We start from the raw sequence: 19,295 nt of genomic DNA on the forward strand, positions 1-19,295 counted from the left end.
ATCTAGCAAAGAATACATGCATATGTTTTAATTCAAGGATGTGAGTTGTCTCATTGATTTCAGTGAGACTACTTAGGCTTAAAGTTAAATAATACTTTAAGCATTTTACTGAACTGTGGCCATTATCAGTAGTTCCTCTGTTCCAGTTTGTTTGATTTAAGTACAGAATGCTTTTTCAGTTCCCAAGGAAGCAAGTGAAATTTTAACCTTTGACTTTATTGGAAGCAGAATTGAAATGATTAGTATAGGAATAAGTAGACTAAATAGCAATGTTTTATGTATCTCCGCTCTACACTGGAGTCTCCTCAGAACTATCTCCGTCAGTATGCTCTTTAATTTTTGTTCCAAGCTCTGAAGGCACCTGTTTGTGTAACATATTGAGCAAGGATTTTCTGAAAGATTTGCAAAGGAAAAAATAGATAAATGGATCTAAGCAGGCATTTAGAGATGTTAACCAGAGGGTGCTCTCTTTCATATAAAACAATGCGTTTTGAGCAGAGCATTCAAAAACATCTCTTGTTTGACTCAAGGTGTAGGGGATTCTGGTAAAATGGAATGGAACAAAACAAATAAAGAACACTGCAATAATAATAAAAACTTTCAAATTTACTGTCTTTCTAGAAACTTTCCCTGTGCATTTTGTTCTCTTATATGATTTGTACAGTTCTTTACTTATGAGCATGTAACATACCACTATGATAATCAAATTAACCCAGAAGATTAATTGGCAGATGTAGTTCACAATTTCATGCCATGTTAACCCAAAATCAGATTTCAAGAGAGCGCATTTCTTCACTTTTTCACGTGTCTGTTCCTTATTTGTCAAAATCATGTTAGGCAGGGAGAGAGCAAACATTGCTATCCAAATGACCACAGACAGAATCTTCGTGGCAAGAAGGTTGTTTGATGTTTTAAATGGTGTGACAGTTTTCTGGTAGCGATCAATAGTTATTAGACCCAGAAACAAAATGCTGATATACATGGTGAAGTAAAATATGACTTGGGACACCCGACAGACAAATCCCCTCAATCTCCAAGGTGCCAGTTTTGCATCGCTAAGAATTTTGAATGGAAAGGTCAGGATCATGAAGATATCCGAAATTACTGTATTCTTAAGGAAGATGATGAAATTAGATTTACTGGGGATTTGGAAAAAAACCCACATTGCCAGGCCATTCATGACAATGCCCACAAGAAACAGAACTGTATAGAGCACGGGGAACAGAACTTTACTGAATTGGTTGTCGCTGGTGCAGTTGATATCAGTTCTGGAGGAGCTCAAGTTGTAAACAGCTTTCATTTGTAGTTTGATATCTTCCCCCCTCTGTTAGAACAGAAAAGATGAGGATTATTTTAATATTCCTTTTATGAATATTATTAGGATTTATGTTAGCATAATTAATTATATTTATCATTTCACATGGATGACAGACTTACAGATAAAGTGCCAAATTCAGGGGTGACAATGGTTTATATTAGTCAGTCTTAATTTACACCAACTCTAGAAGATCTTTTAATTTTGGTAGATTTGGATTCCCTTAAACCTTCTGAGGGCATGTCTGTAATGAATTGCAGCACTTTTGGCATAACAAAACCAGTATGGGTACCTGATAAGGATGGTGGTAAAAGCTTCAAAGTGGGTAGTAGAAGTCAGTGCAGGTTTCAGTATGTGTTTACATAGTTTGCAAAATTAGATAGTTTTCATGTTGTTTAGCATTAGTTAGATTCAGTGCACCTGCTAAGGGTGTGAGTAACTGATGCTGGTGCAGAATCAAATGGATCTAAGTCTAAATCAGGGGTAGGCAATTATTTGGGTTGGAGAGTTTCTTAGGGACTTTTGGTGAGCTGTTGTGGGCAGGGGGAAGGAGGGACATGACCTGGCCCAGCTCGCAACAGCTCACCAGAACTCCCTAAGTGACTCTGCCCCAGTTCTCTGAGCAGGGGCATGCTGGGAGCAGATTACGCCTCTGCCCCAGGACCTGGCCCTGTGCTGTCTTCACCCAGTGATCCCAGCCCTGGGGTCTCAATGGAGACTGGCTCAAGACCCCTATGGGCATGGCATGCTTGGCCAAGCAGATGGGATGAAGCCATGGTCAAGTGGAGAGCCACATCTTGGAGGTGGATGGGTTCATGGGGCAGTGACACTGGGGGGCCACTAGCAGGGCTGCAGTTTGCTCCCAGCGTGCCCCTGCCTGTGCAACCAGTGCCTGTCACAGTGATGTGTGGGGATTGGATCATGGCTTTGCCCTGGGTCCCAGGCCAGTGATGTGAACTGCCCCACAACCCTGGCCCCACCCACCTGTTCTGTTCCTGGAAGCTGCTCCCTGCCTGCCTGCAGCCCCATCCCAGTCAAGTGTGCTCTGCCCACATAGGTCCCAGGCTGGTCCCCATGGAGAACCTCACCTGCCTGCTCTGTGTGGTGCCCCCAGCGGTGGCTGCAGGGTGGATGGGCCAGGGTACCCTGGCAGCAGGGCCAGGTCCCGCAGCGGCAGTGACACTGGCAGTGGTAGTCAGAAAGAACCACTGCCACTGGGGCTGCTGGGAAGTAGAGTCCAGCTGCCTCAGTCCTGCTGTGTCATAGGGGTGGTGGGACTGGTCATAAACGCCACAGATTGAGCTGCACCCCTGGGCCATGCAGGGCTGAAGAACTGCTGCAGGCTATATAAAATCCCTTGGTGGACCAGATGCATCCTGTGGGCCATTTTTTGCCCATCCTGGTCTAAGTGATGGGATGTACAGGTAGAAGGCAACAGAAGAAGGTATATCTCATGCTGTGAGACTCCTCTTTCTGAATTTGTCCCACTGTGTATTCCTTTTGGGAATGCCACTTGTATGACATGTTTCCTAAAATGGGTATTTTGTGGAGAAAGGTTAGCTCATCTTTTCTGTATTGTTTGTGCCACCTTGTGGATGACACAGACAATGCACTCCAAAGAGATTGGGAAACAGGAGTTTTGGATATGACTGAACTTTCAACATCACAGATGGGTCCAGGAGCCAGGACTCTTATTTCATTTTGGCTTCTGACCACATTTTTTTCAAATGGGGAGGGGAGAAAAGAACCACATTAATGCAGGGATGGGAGTAGTTGCTTTTTGGGGGTAGTCTAACAGTGATGATTGGATAAATAGCTAAAAGAACAGTACATTCACAAAAATTTCTGCCACCTTTTCTTTTTTCTCCACTCCCCCCCTCCTCCATACTTCTGCCACAGTCCTTAAGTTCCACAACATTTATAGAGCTTTGGGTTTATCTTTTGCTACAGTTTTATTTTTTGGATTGATGTTTTGATTTTTTTTTTTTTTGCCTATGCTTGTTTCCCTACATGTTATCAGTTTTGTCTCCTTTCTCTTTGTTTTGGGCTCTCATTTCTCTCCATGTGTTGACATCACCTTTTTAAAACTTCTTCTGAGGTTTTCTTCTGTCTCTCTCTGTCCTCATAGCTGTTTTACAGTTGTTTGAATTTGTACTTATGTAGTGAGGGTGGAATGAGGAAATGAAATAACTTTCGGATCGTTCCTTTTGCTGCTGCTACTGCTGCTCAGGATTTGGGAAGAGAGTGGATGGGGTCTGAGCCAAGCATACTGTTGTGGTTCCTTCACTAGCTCAGATGCTGGAAACTGGAAAAAAATACATGAATTGGCTTCTCTGATCAGCTGTAGCAAGATAATGGGAGGACACTCAAGTTGTGATCTCTATAGTTGATCTGCATCCTTAGTACTCCATCTGGCCAATTGGGCTACCACTAAGGCATTTGTCAACTCACCAGCTTCTGTGCTGCTGCACAGTCCCCTCTGTTTGGAGGAAGGAAAATTGTAGTGAATGTTTTGCACCTACGTTGTCCCTGCAGTTAGGAAGTTTGTTTAGTGTTCATTGCGAGTCCCTGTAGTCACCTGTTGAAGTGGTGGACCGTTAAACTTTAGTTCCCAGAGGATGTGACACTTACAGTGCAAAATCCCCTAGCAAGCCATTCCCTGAGGGAGAACTGAATGCTCATTGAGGCAGCACTATAAGAAGGTTTGTCCCCACACATACTGCACCTGTCCTACCTCAGTTATCAAACTCTGTCTCATATTTTGGGCAAGAATGAAGACACCTGTATGCCAAGGAATGTGTTTTGCCTTCTGGTTGTCACAAATTGAAATAGAAGTTTGGATGTGCAGTCTGCAGACACAGAAGCATTCTCAGTTCTCTGTTGCTGTGGATACCTAAAGCTTTCAAACCTAAAGCTTTTTAAGTAACCAGGCTCACCTCTTCACATGATGATCCCACAGCAAATCTACCTTCAGGGAAAATAGACTATTGGTATCATAATATAGGAATGGACATCTGTTTCAAGCTTTAGATCTGAAAACTGCACTTATTCAGGTTCACAGATAATTGGTTATAGAGTCTCAGCTATTGAGGTTCAAGATTTAGCATTTCCTGAAAGCCAGAATATGAAAGCGCCATGAGGCTGTTGTGTTGGTTGGAAAACACAGTAAGCGTCAAGTGGTTTATTACTAATACGTTTAATGTTGCTTTTCTTTGTCCGTGTCAAAGGTGGAAAAATATGAAACAGGATGGGAAATGCTGCTAGAATTAATCTGGCAGCATGTTAATAGAAAGCAATTATTTAAAGTAACGGATCTTGACAAGTCAAAATATTTACTAACAAATCCTTTAAAATAATTGTATATAAAGGCTTGTTCATTTTCAGGAGAAGAGGTCTCTGAATGCGTATTACATTGTTGTCCCAATCTACAGTATCTGTGGTCTGTGTTCCTTCACAAATAACTTGCAGTTTTGCTACTTATTATGTTGGTTATATGCACCCACTTGTACAAAATTACGATTTATCCCCTTTGCTACAAAAAATATCTGAATTGATCGTGTTCTGGATAAAAATAAAACTACTTTGTTCAAGTTTTGTTTCAATTTAGTAGCTCGTTTACTCAGTTATTAATAAAAGTTAGTAATTCACACTGGGTTTTCCAGGTGACTGATACAGATTTGTGATTTTTGACACGCAGTTATTCAGTGGTAAAGACTAAATAGACTGTGAGGAACTACAGGAGGATCTGGTACTACTGAGTGAATGGGAAACTAAATGGCACATGAAATTCAATGTGGATAAATGTAAAGTGATGCACATGAGCATAAACCTAACCCAATAACCTAAACTATGCCTACACTATGATGGGCTGTACATTAACTGTTACCACATAGGAAAGAGAACTGGGAGTCACTGTAGAAAGTTCACTAAAAACATCAGCTCAGTGCTCAGCAGCCATCAGAAAAGCAAACAAAATATTAGGGATTATTAAGAAGGGAATGGCAAACAAAACTGAAAGTATCATCATGTCCCTGTATAAATCCATGGTGTACCCACACCTTGAATACTGGGCCCACCCAATTCTGATCCTCACACCTCAAAATGATGTAGAGGAACTAGAGCAGGTACAGAGAAGACAGTAAGCATGATTAATGGTATGGAAGGGCTTTCATGCAAGGAGGGACTAAAGAAGTTTGGCCTGCTCAGTTCAGAAAAAAAGATGCTTGAGGGGACTTGATAAGGGTTTACAAAATACTAAATGGTGAAAAGAAAGTAAATAGGGATTTATTATTTACTCTCTCTCTCTCAATACAAGATTTCAAACAAAATAAAACTAGTAGGTAATGAATTTAAAACTAACAAAAGGCATTTTTTTCACATGGTGTCTTACTGAAAAGTGGAACTTGTTACCACCAGATGTTGTAGAAGCTGACAGTTTAGCCAGATTCAAAATGGGATTGGACAGATTCTTAGAAAAAAGGGGCATCAGTAGCTGTTGATCATGGGAGTTATGGATGCAGCCTCTGAATCAGAACTTCTTTGACCTTAAATGCTGGAGGCTGCAAGTGAGAGAGAAACAGTGGAAAAAACCCCTGGTTATACCTAGTTCACTCTCCCTTTCAGCATCTATTCTGCCACTGGGTGATAGAGTATACTGGACAAGATGGACCTATGGTCTGAGCCAGTAAATGGCAATTCTTATGTGATGCTCTTCTATGTAAAAAAAACATGGATCTGATCATATTTAATCCAAATCTTTTGAGAATTGAGAAACATCAAATTGAATTATAAGAAGAACAGTTTTTAGGCACTTTAATAATACTATTCTAAAATGGCTATGTTGAGATAATATTGATGTATTAACGTCTTCATTTAAAATGAGGCATGTCAGACACTCAAGGTTTTATAAGATGGTATGCACCTCTCTCACATACATTCTATGAGTAGGTGCTCATTTTTATGTCTACACATAGATTATTGTAAGCTGGTTCATAAATTCCTTTCATTTTTTTTAGTAAAAATAGCATTTTACTGCCAACCTAAATCATTATTAAATGGCTATGCACAACCATGAAGAAGCAGAAAGAGCATTTTCAAAAATAAAATTACCTTTGCACTGTAGACAAATGCTGAAAAGTGAAGTCTTCTCTGTGATAGAAGGTTATTATTGGTAGCGATGAGTCATTTGTGGTTTCTTTTCCTTTTTTTCTTTCTTTTCTTTTTCTAAGCCTGATGCTTATTAGTTTATAAGAAAATCTTCAGATCAAAAGAGTAAGAGTGAATGGGGAGGAAGCTGCACATTTCAGCCTTAGTATTTAGGACAGCCTCTGGCTTGGAACTGTTGTCTTCAATTGCGTAGAAAGTCAGTCTCACGGTCTGAGTGACAGCCTCAGTGCTTCTGCTTCTATTTCCTGTGAAAGGGGGAAAAGAGAATTGGTTAAAAAAGGATTAGGTGCATTATCTTCCTGCTTTTAGCCCAGTTGCAGAAATGTTTGATAAAACTACAGGTCATGTATATTATAAAAGTATTTACATAGCAGTTATTTTGTGTAGCTTTAGAAAAGTTCAAATGACATGATAAGCACCTTTGTCTTGTGATGTGATATGTGTGTGTGTGTGTGTGTGTGTGTGTGTGTGTGTGTATTATTAGTGAAGATGTTCAGGCTTTGCTTTTCCTATTATTTGCTTAGAAATAATGTGTACATGATTTGAATATATACATGATTTGTTAAAGTAGTTGGTGATTTATTAGCTTCAACTATTAATATATTACCTTACAATTTATTGATTCTTCTTGTATTTTATTTTCAGATTTCTAATGTATTTACTACAAGTTAACGTTATATAAAGCCCTTTTGTAAGAGGAAAGATTATGCAAGGAATTTAAAGAAACATAATACAAAATAGAGTATACATTTTTATTGATTTTAAAAATCTGTACTTATTATTCAAACAATGAAAATAAAAAATACCTTGCAGTAACAGGTCAGTTAGCTGACAATTGTACACTATTGCACAAATCAATTTAACTGAAAAAAAAATTTTAACTAAAAATTCAAGAATGCAAACACTGGTATTGTATAAAAGGGGGGGGGGAACTACATTGGTTTTTTTACTCTAATATGTGAATAGTAAATACAGATTTTTAAAATCAATAAAAACAAGTTTGTGTGAATTAAATTACATGTAGCCTAGTTGTCATCTGTAGGACCTTCTATGGACAACTTGTGAATTCTAGTTGATGTCATGACCTCTTTATATTAATGATCAAAGTACAAAATTAATTTTGTTTTCTGTGCACTGGTGTTGGTGGTTGTTGTTGTTGTTTTTTATAAAGATTCGTCTGTGTTTTCACCTGAGCTGTGTACTCCCATATTAAGGTGAAATGCATGGGAAAAATCTGGTGATTTTTTTTTTAATTTTATTTTTATTTTTTGTACCTCACTGAGCACTAGTAAGAGAACAATGTTAAATTTAAGTAGACTGGGAAAAAGGACTTATCTCCCAGGGAACACAAGTTATTCAGTTCTGGATTCTAGGTAGGTGGTGAACAAATAGCAGGGCTGTGAGGCAGACCAAAGGGATAGGGAATGTGATGGGCAGAAAATGGAGGCTACAAAAAAGGGGGACTAAAAGCTGTTAAAAATAAACTGCAAGCAAAATGGGAAGGAGCCTGCTCCCTTCACTGTCTTCCCTGTCCAGCCCCCAAAGATTCTTATCAGAATGCTAATGTTGCTAAAGAGCTGTGAGGATACTGAAGCAAGGTCATGAGCACAGGCTTGTTTTACTTTATATGCATAGGCAGGGAGAGAGAAAATTATCTGGGGGTGCTGAGTGTTTGCGTTCATGTGTGTGTGCACACCCCTCCCCGCAGCAGATAAGTCTGTGGGGGAAGGGAGTGGCACTGGCATGGGATGGAGCCGTCAATGGCTTGTCCGGGGGGTGCCTGGTATGGGGGGAAGCGGGGGAGTGGCAGCTTCCTCTGCTGCATGAACCCCGGGAGGGCATGGGAGGCGTGTGCCCCTGGATCTGTGGGGGAGATTCTTCACAGTGGGGGGATGGGGTTGGGCCATGCCATGCTTGGGGCAGGTGGCAGCAGCACTGGAAAGGGTTTTTGGGGTGGGGTCAGTGAATTTTGGGGTGGCTGCAGCCCCCCTGTAATCTCCCTCCTAGCGCTGCTGCTGCCTTCCCTGAGTGCTTCCTGGCCCAGCCCCCACCCCTGCTGGGAAGAGTCCAGAGTTGCCCCAGCCCACAGCCACAGTTTGCCCTGCGGAGATCCAGGGGACACCCCCCCCCCCCCGCGCCCCCCGGTGCCTTCCCAGGGTGCACGTAGCGGCGGAGCCACATCCCGCAGATGAGCTACTGACGGCTCCATCTTGCACCCCGCCCCGACTGTGCAGCATCTGCCCCTGCCCACTCCCTCCCTCACCCCTGCTGCAGCTGCTGGAAGCCTGTGGCCAGGCTGCCTTGCAGCTCTTACACTGCCCTGTGTTTGGGGGAGCTAAGCCCTGTTAGCCCTCCCCTTCTGCCACCTATATTTATATGGCCCTATATTTTTCTAACATTATGTAAAATAAAGACTGATTGCTTTAGAAATCCTTCTTCAAATTCTGTTTATTAGCTTCAATGATCAAATGTCCTTTAAGGGGTGAGCTATAAAGCAGAGTGTCCACAAGTCTGGATCTTTGGGGAAAGGCATGCTTAAGTTAATAAGGAGACTTTTATGGAATGGTGTTCAGTGCTGGTCTTGGTAGACTTGGGGTCCAATTCCCCATTCTGAGATGGAGAATCTGTGGGTCAAAAGAAGAAAAAGTTAGAACCTACCCAGACTAAAGCACATGAGCCTTGGGTGTGGGTCCTAACTTGGCAGCTTGATAGGATCCAGCAAGAGGGCCTCAAAATGGCCTGTGATTATCCTATAAAACCCTATATAATTGTGAGCTGCTATAACTTTTTAAAACAAGGCCAATCTGCTTCTCAGATTTTACAAATTTTGAGTAGTTAATGATGATGGGCTTGTAGATAGCTTTCAGATTTTTTTTTCCTCTATCTTTTTTATCAGAATACGACATCACTGCATAACAAAAGTTAGTTTAGTTTAGTACGAAAGCTTGATGGAAAAGAAACTGATATGAATTTTCATTTTTTATCTTATTTCTACCCCATACTCTTTTCACTTATAGCTATGAGAACTGGGCACTAGTTGGTCTAGAAAACATACTATGCTATCCTAGTAAGTAATGTACCTTCTACATTAATTGGTTCCAGCATCAGCCTTACCTGATACAAAATCTCTGGAGATGGGAGAGAATTAGTAGGGCTGTGCAAAACTTTGCTGAGTGTTTCATTTCGAAGCTGTTTCAACACGTTTTGAGCTTGAAACGGCCAAATCAAAATGAAACAAAAAGCTTCAGAACAGCTTTGAAAAGAAATGAAGGCACGTGAAACAGCCCGGTGGCGGGGGGTGGGGGAGGGCCAGGGCTGCACTCCGAGTGGCTCTGCCAGCCCCACGGAGCTCAGCCCAGCAGTAGGTGGTGGAGTGAAGCCCTGGCTTTCCCCTGCCTTCTGCTGCTGGGCTGAGCTCTGTGGAGCTGGTGGAGCCACTTGGAGTGCTTCCCTGGCCATCAGCCATCCCCCGTCCCCTGCCACTGGGCTGCACTCTGAGCGGCTCCCCCAGCCTCACAGAGCTGAGCCTGGTGGCAGGAGGTGGGGTAGAGCCACTAGCCAGTGCTGCACTCTGAGTGGCTCCGCCATTGGCTCTCCCCTGCCTCCCACCACCGGCTGCGCTCCCAGCGGCTCCGACAGTCCCACAGAGCTCAGCCCGGTGGCAGCAGGCAGTGGGAGAGCCAGTGGTGGAGTGCTTGAAATGCAGCCGTAGCCACTGGCTCTCCCCCACTTCCCGCCGCCAGGCTCAGCTCTGTGGGACTGGTGGAGATGATCGGAGCACAGCCCAGTGGTGGCAAGTGGGGAGAGACAGGGCTGCACTCTGAGTGGCTCTTCCAGCCCCATTGAGCTCAACCCACCATCCCAGTGCTGCCGGAGTCCTCCTGTAATCCTGGCAGGATCAGCCTTCTGTCATTCTGAGCATAGATCTGGGGGCCCGTACCCCTGGAAGGAGTCCAGCGCTGCCCCAAAGCTCTCCAGGGGATGCAGGCCCCCACATCTGCACACAGGATGACAGGAAGCTGCCGCTGCTGCCTGGGGCCAGCGGCAGCACCAGTCTTCCCAGTGCTGGGTACGGGCCACACCCAGTCGTGGTCCTGGGCAGCAGTGCCAGCCTCCTGTCATCCCAAGCGCAGATCCGAGGGCCCATACCCCTGAGACGTGTCTGGCACATCCCCACAGCCCTCCTGGGGGTGTGGACCTCCAGATCTGCGTGCAGGATGACAGAAGGCTGCTGCCGGCAAGTGACACAAGTTTTGCTTGTCAGCATCTTGAGGTGCAGTTTCCCAGAAACCCCATGATCTATCTACTTGAAATTTGGCAGGTTTCATACCCTCAGAAGGGGCTACCATCCTTGCAATTTTCATTTGAATCGGATAAGAAATGACAAAGTTATTGGCATTTTCATTATTCCCCATTATAGCCTATGGGTGAAATGTCGAAACAGTTTCAGCAAAATGAAATGGAACAGGGCGTTGAAACTAAACAAAACATTGAAACAAAACACTATCCTGTTGAAATGTTGAAACAGAAGTCGAAATGAATGCTGATGTTTCGCACAGCCCTAGGAATTAGTTGGACCTGCTTACAGGGTGCTGATGTGAGTTTCGTTCTTAAGTAGCACTGACTTTTAAGTTTGGGATGTCAAGGTGCCATTTGAGAAGGAGGCAAAGGTGTAGTAGGTCTTTCTTCCTGCTTCAGGATCTCTGATTCTAAATATTCAGTAAATGAGAGAATGAGAAAGAGGGAGTATTGTCTTACACTATGGACTATAAGAATATGTGTACACATCTGTTTAAGTCATCTGGGTTTCAAAAGTGTTGAGCATGCAGCAGCTCTAGTGTTGGCTAAATTACTTATACATATATAAATTCAGATTGTATTTATACTAGATAAGAGTGTTTTTGTTATTCCTTTAAGTTCTGATCAATGAGAGATGACCAAAATTGCTTCATTGTTTATTTTTCAGGATGAATCTTCAAGTCATGAATGTAACCAGCGCATGATACTTCTTTATGGTGTTGGCAAAGAACGTGATGAGGCAAGGCATCAGCTAAAGAAAATTACCAAAGATATCCTGAAGATCCTGAATAAGAAAAGTACTACTGAAACGGGTGGTAAATGCCTTTGTGTTGCTGCATAAGACTGAGCTTTCCATAATTTGTCGTGCATGATGTGTAGAAGAAGTTCTTGTTAGAGCTATGCAGTTTTCTAATGTTATTTGGCTTTCATCCCCTTCACAGTTAATCAGCCAAATACTGATACTAGTCCTGCAGCATGAAATGCCTATCGTAGGTCTGCCTTATAACTGCAGCATTACAGTTTTTAGCATTGTATAAATTGAGTTCCTATTTTCAGATGAATAACTTAGCTGTAAAAAAAAAAAAAAATGAATTTTGTTCAGGCTAAAACCTGGAATACAAGGTGTCAGCCTGAGAGAGAGAAAGATTCATTACCTTTGTAGAAAATTTGTTAGAATACTTTTCAACTCTTGCTACTCATGTTGCTTTTGTTTGTTTGTTTGTTTTTTTGCATTTGAATAAACTTAAAAATAGGGTTTCTCTGAAGTTATATACTGTTATATATCATGAACTGTATTTTTTCAAGCGCAATGGAAGACTGGGACAAATTGTCTTATGCTATCTTGAACCAAACATTTTAATTATTAATGTCTTTTGAAGCAGTAATAATGCAAAACTACATGGGTCCATTAAATATAAAATGACCAAAATAATGTTTTATCTGTTAAGTTGGGGATGAAGGGCAAAAAGCCAGGAAGAACAAACAAGAAGCATTTCCAACTCTAGAGACTGTATTCACAAAACTGCAGCAACTGTCATATTTTGATCAACATCAGGTGACATCTCAGGTACTTGACTTGTGTAAAATTGTAGCCATTTAAACGTCATTGTTTACAAATTGGGTCAGAAGAAAATTGTACTAAGAAATCTGTGTGTATTAGTAATTTTAAGTTCACTACTCTAAAAGCAAGGAAAATGCTGCTTCATTATCTTCTTCAGTATGTTTGATTTTTTTTTTTTTAAATGTTAACAAAGCTGTTACGAATGCTATGAATATATGCTGTTCATTTCAAGTATTAGGAAGATCATTGTTTCTACTTTTAGATCGACAATTTACTACAATATTTATTGCTTGCTTGAAAAATGAATGCTTCTTTTCAGTTCATCTCTTTTTTTGTATAGGAGGTCACTCAGGTCAGGGGCACTAGTTATTTTAGTCTTGAAAATTATGACACCTTTTCTGCGTTTTCATCTAAAAATCTATATGTGTGTGTTTAGATCTTCACTTAATTTTTTCTTAGAGTTAAAACTTCTTCTTCTTCTTATTATTATTATTTTTACCATCTAAGTTCCTGTGTGAAGTTAGAAATCACAGGGAATGCTTAAACTTGTTGGTGGACTTTTCATGGACATTTTTATCTGAAATTGCAAGTTTGTTTCCTTTCACAGTGTGCTAATATGTCAATACAGCCTTGCAAAACTTAGTCATTAGGAGAAAAGTTAATTATTACTATGCTGAAATTAATGATATCTTTAAAGATTGGTTTTAAATATACTTTACTATCAGAACTCGGAATACAAAACATTGTAAAGGAAGTAAAAGGGGAAATCTAATAATTTTGAAAATATTTTAGATTGCATACTTGAGGCAACATTCCTTTGGATGGTTTTACTATGTGTATTTTAAGATAGATTGCTTTGATTTGTCTTTAGTATTATCCAAACTACTTACCAAAACAAATATGAATTTAAAAAAATCACAACGCAAAAAATAAAAAGCACTGATTTACCCACTCTCTTAAATGTAAATTACACCTTTTTAAATACCTCATAAAATTAAAATTACAAAAAATTATAAAATAAAATTACAGAATTGAAGAAAAAGTTCCTCGGAAAGTCATTTAGTTCCTAGGAAAGCCTGTCTTGGTTTCCTACTGTAGAAAACAAAACTGATTCATAACAAATTATACATAATAATAACATGGGAAGTGAAACTTTGTCTTGGTTATCATATGTTAATTTTTTTTTGGACACTTCGCAAAAAATAGCAAAATAACTTACCTACATTGGTTTTAGGAATGGTAGCAACTGTTGCAAGTTGTAATTTATATTTTTTTTCCCCCACAGATCTCCAATAATGTTCTGGAACAAATTACTAGTTTTGCCTCCGGAACATCATACCACCTTCCTCTGGCTCACCACATACAACTTATCTTTGATCTTATGGAGCCGGCACTAAATATCAATGGCCTTATTGACTTTGCCATACAGGTAACAAGCAATCGCTTTATGCTTATGTAAGTCTGGACAAAGTTACATTATAACCTTTCTGCAAATAGCTCACATTTGACAAGTAGTTGTGTGGTTTGTGTAACAGTGTTGTACACAATGGACTATTGTAAAAATAAAATTCCCTTAGCTGTTAGTAATTTTTCATTTTTCTTATAGATATGAAGGTAACAGATTCATTTTAAACATGTGTATGCATGTGCAAGTCTCAGTTTCCCTATCTCCAACCTTCTGTGCCTGAGGCATCCTTTTGCAACCCTTTGAAATCTGTGAACCAAAGCAGCTATATAGTACATTTATGGTCTGTAATCATACCTTAACTTTTCTCAGTATAATCATATTTAAAATGTAGTTTTAATTATCAAACTAGCAAATCCAGATCATCTTATTTAATAAAGGTTTTGGTGGCTACTTTAGCCTGTAGCACTTTGCACCTCTGTCTATAATGCAACTCCAAGTGTTTAGACACAAGAAAAGAATCAGACCTTGTGGTAGATTCCACAACAGGATTTTTGCAAAAAGATATCACTTCCCCCACGAATTCGGATTCTTTTTGCCTGTAGACCAATATGGCTACAACCTGGATAGTAGACAGAAGAAAGATACTAGATGTATGAAGAAAAATTCCGTGGGTTCTTTTAAAAAAAAATTTTTTTTTTTTTTTTTTTACAGCTTTCTCTCTCTCTCTCTCTTGTGTATAAGGATTTTTTAAATATTGAATATTTAAAGAGTTTAAAAATGTTATTATTTGGTACTGCAATGTTTTTCCTTACTGATGAATACTGGAAATTCTTTAAAATTTAGAAATGCACTTTAATTCTGTTTTTTCTTATATCTTAGTTGTTAAATGAACTGAGTGTTGTGGAAGCAGAATTACTGCTGAAGTCATCCAGTCTAGCAGGAAGTTACACAACAGGATTGTGTGTGTGCATTGTAGCTGTTCTTCGCCGTTACCATGCCTGCCTGATCCTTAACCCTGATCAGACCGCACAAGTTTTTGAAGGGTTTGTAACTGCTATGTTTTCCAGTGATAATCACAGTGTATATGGTTGGATTTAAAATATTTTAGCGTTTGTAATATTTAAATATCTCTCTCAGCTCTGTCAGCTGCATTGTGTGGAAAAAGTTTAAAAATAATTGGGTTAAACTGGTGCAGAGCCCTGCTTTTGATTTTGAGATTAGATTATTTTGACAATATAAAGCCATGCAGTAGAGTCAGGCAGTAACTGAATAGACCACTTAAGTGTTGCTGTCTGTTATAGTAAGTGCCTGAGGCCTCATTTTGTTGGGTACTACGCAGACTTTTTATAAAACAGCTCACTGTGTAAATAGCAGCAAGCTGTGACAGGCAGGTGTAGAAAACACTGATTGCTCGAGTGGGACAAAGAAGGATATCATGTAGGTAACCCAAATGCAGAGAATACCATGCTTTTCTTCCTGAACCATACACTGTCAACAATTATTTTAGGCACAGGAAGAGATGATGTATTCTTCTGGCTACACTGTTAGTGATATTAAAAGAAAAGTGAATTCCACTGAAGTGAAGCCCGGTATAATTCTTCTTAACATATCCCGAGCTTGAGGTAGATAAGTTGTCAATAGTTATTTTGTTTTGCTTTGTAATTGTTAGGCTGGGAGTTGGATGAGGTGATGGTTGTACTTTTTGATCTCCTGTCTGTTACCCTGAATTTTCTGGGGGCAGACCCATGTCACTCAAATGGAATAATCTGGGTGTCACGGTCTCTCTCACAGGTAATTCTGCAGGAATGTGCTTGTGTGTGTAAAATCCTGTGAAAGTTTCAAATGAAACCCTTCTTCCTATTGCTAGTCCATTCTTTATTAATTCTGTGTTTAGTTCCTGGGGACACATGTTGTTTTAAAGCTAAAAAATGTTTTAAAAGTAAAATGTTTTAAAAGTTTGGGTTGGAATTAAACACTAATTTTTCTTTTTTCTTTAATTTTTTTTGCAGATTATGTGGTGTTGTCAAGCATGTTGTTAATCCGTCAGAATGTTCTTCCCCTGAAAGATGTATTTTAGCTTACCTCTATGACCTCTATGTATCATGTAGTCACCTGAGAAGCAAATTTGGAGACCTTTTCAGGTTGGTAGGAAAAAGATTTTATAACCTAAATTCAGCTAGGACAAAGACTAACTAGGCTCAGGGGTGACTTGGTGGCAGCCTATAAGTATATAAGGGGGGTGAATCAGGAACTGGGAGAACATCTGTTCACCAGGACACCCCAAGGGAAGACGAGGTCTAACGGTCACAAAATGCTGGAAGACCATTTTAAACTGGACAGAAGGAAAAACTTCTTTACCGTCTGAGTCTCCAGAGTTTGGAATAGACTTCCCCCAGAAGTGGTGCAAGCAAGGTATTCTGGATACCTTTAAGAAACACTTGGATGCTTATCTTGCTGGGGTGATCTGACCCCAGCTGACTTCTTGCCCCTTGGGCAGGGGGCTGGACCCGATGATCTCGTGAGGTCCCTTCCAGCTCTAATGTCTATGAAATCTATTAAATCTATGTAACAAACAAGCAGGCTGCTGCTTTCTGGGTTATGCTAATGAACAATTAAATTCTACTCATCTACCCCAGAAACTTGAACCTTTTTCTGCCTTCTGAGTTTTGTTTTTTTTTTCACCCCGTATTCAGAATCCATCCCCTGTACTTTTTAAGGTGTGGAGCATAGCCTTACTTTAGACCATGTGATTATAGACTGGGTCTGGCTTGTGCTCAGGTTTGCCAGTGCTGGGAGCCGAGCCAAGCCAGGAACATGATTTAAGTAAGTTGGCATGGGGGGCAGGAGGTAGGGAGTGGAGCCAGGGGCTGGGGTGAACAGCTGAGCTTTCCCAGCCCTTGGGCTATGCTGCAATCATATGAACATTTGTTAGTTTGGGTTAACCTGTTCCTGATCTAACTTAGATTACCTGAGAAGGTAATCTAAATTAGATTGGGACAACCATTTTTTGCATTATCTAGCCTCCCCCAAAGTCTGTACACTTTGGCACTTAGATTGACCTAACTCTAGTTGGCAAGCCCCCCGCCCCCCCCCCCCCCCCCCACAAACCTTTAGCTCTGTATCAACATTGTGCCTGGTGAAGTGATTTTGGGCTCTGAATGGATAGATGGATCCCAGGGAGGGTATGACAGGGGTTAGATTGCTCTAGACATACCCTGTTCATATGTTCTGCTTGTAAAGCATCCACTACTGCTGCTGTCAGAGACAAGATACTGGGCTAGATGGATCATTGGTTTGGCTCAGTATGGCATTTATGCTGTTATGATAGATTCACCTATATGGAGCTTATTATAGTGTGAGAGGACAGTGTGAGCGAGTGCAAGAGCAAACATGCAGAGAATGGGCAATGTTAGTGGAAACTTTTTTTTTTCTGACAACATAATAGTTAAGTCCAACAAAATAATGGTCAACAAAAATAAAGTATTAGCAGATACAGTTCCGGTACTCTGCTATTAAATCTTTTTTAATATAGGAAAAAGAGACATGGGCTAGGGATAGAAATTACACATAAACTGGTTTAAGTGATCAGAAACCGGTTTTAATGTGTTATAGAACAGATGTTCAGTGCACATAAACCAGTTAAAAAATGGCTGAAACTAGTTTGAGATAAACCTGGTTGAATGTAGACTTACCTGATTTGGGTCAAACCAGTTTAGGCGATGTCTGTCCCAGACCCCTTGCTGGTTAAACCAGACTCCCCCAGCATTCCGGCATGTTCTCTGAGCTGGGCAGGGTTCTCTGCTTCACAGCAGGGCTGGTCCTTCCTTCTGCTCCCTGGTTAGAGCTTGGCAGAGACTTGCAGGCATCTGTCTGGCTTCTCCCTGCTCCCCCTCCTCTCCCCTCCCTACTAAGCAGAGATTACCCTGTCCCCTCTGCCTTACACAGACACCTCTCAGCATTAGCTAGCAGATCACATGCTGGCTACAGTCCATGCTGTGGCAAGTGGCAGACAGGACAGAGGCTTCTGCCATTACAGGTAGCTGGTAGCTGGTAATGTCCCTCTGTTGTTTTTTTTTAATGGGCTGCTAAACACCGAGTTAGGGGTGTTAAACACTGTGTGATCAATTCCCTGTTGGGCTGCTCAGAAGTGGGGGGAACACCTCTCTAATCATAGCATCCTGTCTGATTGGAGGGGGGGCTAGCCATGCCCCCCTCAGCTCAGCATTGGAAGGGAAGGGGGGGCTGTTTTAGTGCACCCCCCTCCCCACCCCAGCTTCTAGCCTCAGCCACTGCAGGCATGTGCCTGCATTTCTGGGATGTCTTACAAACTGATTTAGCTTAGCCAGGTTAGACTAACCTTCAAAGATTGAATCGATTCCGGCTTTTTGAATGTCTGTCCCTAGCCTTGGTGTTTGGGTTTGTGAGATTTTACATTGAAAACATTTGGTGCCTTGATTTAAAATCAGTATCTCACTTGCTAGACCTCACGAGCTGCATTTTTGCCTTTTAAATAATCTTTCATACACACTTACCTGCTGTACACCTAAAAAGCACAATCACCATTTTTTCTATTTACCTGTGTCATCTTTACCTTTGGGGTATTCATGTTTCAAGTTTGTGCCTCACAAGGAAGAGAGTCAGTTGTTATTCAAATAGATTTACAAATGTATGGGAACACTGGCTTTCTGCACTATTGCTTAGTAAATAAAATATATATGTATAAAGCACAGAACTGTTTGCAACCTACAAATTTGTTTTAAATATAAGAAATTAGTGTTAAAAATATTTTCTCAATGCCTGAAGGCAGAGCTCAGCAAAGCATATAAAATGGCAATAAAACTATTTTATTGTGATCTTATAATCATCTTGTAAAATGGCATCCAGTACTATATGAAAATCTTAGTTGCATTTCCAAATAGCACTTTTTTTACTTGAAGCATAGATTCTTCAATTCCATGGGATTAGAAATAGATAATTTTAAAATGCAGGCTCTTAACTGCTGGTAACTATAGAGGCAAAAGAGATGCTCGTTTACTATAGCAGTATTTGAGATACTGGAAGCATATTTATTTATTCTTGTGAGGCACCTTGCTGCAATGCGTAATAGTTTACTCAATCTTTCAGGTATTTTCTGCACCTCCCCCCCCTTATTTTCCCTCATTTTACAAATTTTAAAGTGCATTAAAATTCATAGTTTCAGTTGTGCTCAATTCACAGACTAGAGTCTTACCTTATTTTCACTTCAAGGTTTGAGACATGGCTTTTTGTGTAATCCTAAACAGTAAATATGCCCAAGCTTTTCTGAGGCAATTGGTTTGATTTAGTTAATTTTTACCAAACTTCCTTTTTAAAAAAAACAACCCATTTCTTTCATTTTTTGTGAGTTTTATGTCCACACATTTCCTTATGGGAAATTCACTTTACAAACCTATTCTGCTTGCATAGTTCCCACTATATCAGCCACTGTCAAGAAGAAAGAATTCTGTTTCAATCCATGGAATAGACACAAGGTAACATTTTCCCAAAGTTCTTAACTTAAGTCCTGT

General features: G+C 40.5%; 2 protein-coding genes across 6 annotated transcripts in view; one reads left to right on the forward strand and one right to left on the reverse strand.

Moving 5' to 3' along the window:
- MED12L (mediator complex subunit 12L) overlaps nt 1-19,295 on the forward strand; it is a 310,161-nt gene that overhangs the window by 210,633 nt on the left and 80,233 nt on the right. For 4 of the 5 annotated variants that reach the window (XM_019491778.2, XM_059731035.1, XM_059731038.1 and 1 more), the window contains 5 exons: nt 11,448-11,595; nt 12,229-12,347; nt 13,627-13,770; nt 14,629-14,792; nt 15,759-15,890. In XM_019491778.2, coding sequence (XP_019347323.1) covers nt 11,448-11,595; nt 12,229-12,347; nt 13,627-13,770; nt 14,629-14,792; nt 15,759-15,890 — 707 coding nt within the window. The remainder of the gene's footprint in view (nt 1-11,447; nt 11,596-12,228; nt 12,348-13,626; nt 13,771-14,628; nt 14,793-15,758; nt 15,891-19,295) is intronic. The other variant, XM_059731036.1, reaches the window with a different exon arrangement.
- P2RY12 (purinergic receptor P2Y12) lies at nt 275-6,663 on the reverse strand. Its single transcript, XM_014602846.3, has 2 exons — nt 6,425-6,663; nt 275-1,324 (listed from the first exon to the last, which is right to left on the reverse strand). The coding sequence occupies exon 2, from the start codon at nt 1,298-1,300 to the stop codon at nt 290-292; it is 1,011 nt and encodes a 336-aa protein (XP_014458332.1). The 5' UTR covers nt 1,301-1,324; nt 6,425-6,663; the 3' UTR covers nt 275-289.

Source organism: Alligator mississippiensis, chromosome 7, assembly GCF_030867095.1.
Source record: "Alligator mississippiensis isolate rAllMis1 chromosome 7, rAllMis1, whole genome shotgun sequence".
Classification (NCBI taxonomy): Eukaryota; Metazoa; Chordata; order Crocodylia; family Alligatoridae; genus Alligator; species Alligator mississippiensis.

What these genes read in the sequence shown, in the direction of transcription:
- P2RY12 (XM_014602846.3), bottom strand. Translation starts at nt 1,300, where the DNA reads ATGAAAGCTGTTTACAACTTGAGCTCCTCCAGAACTGATATCAACTGC.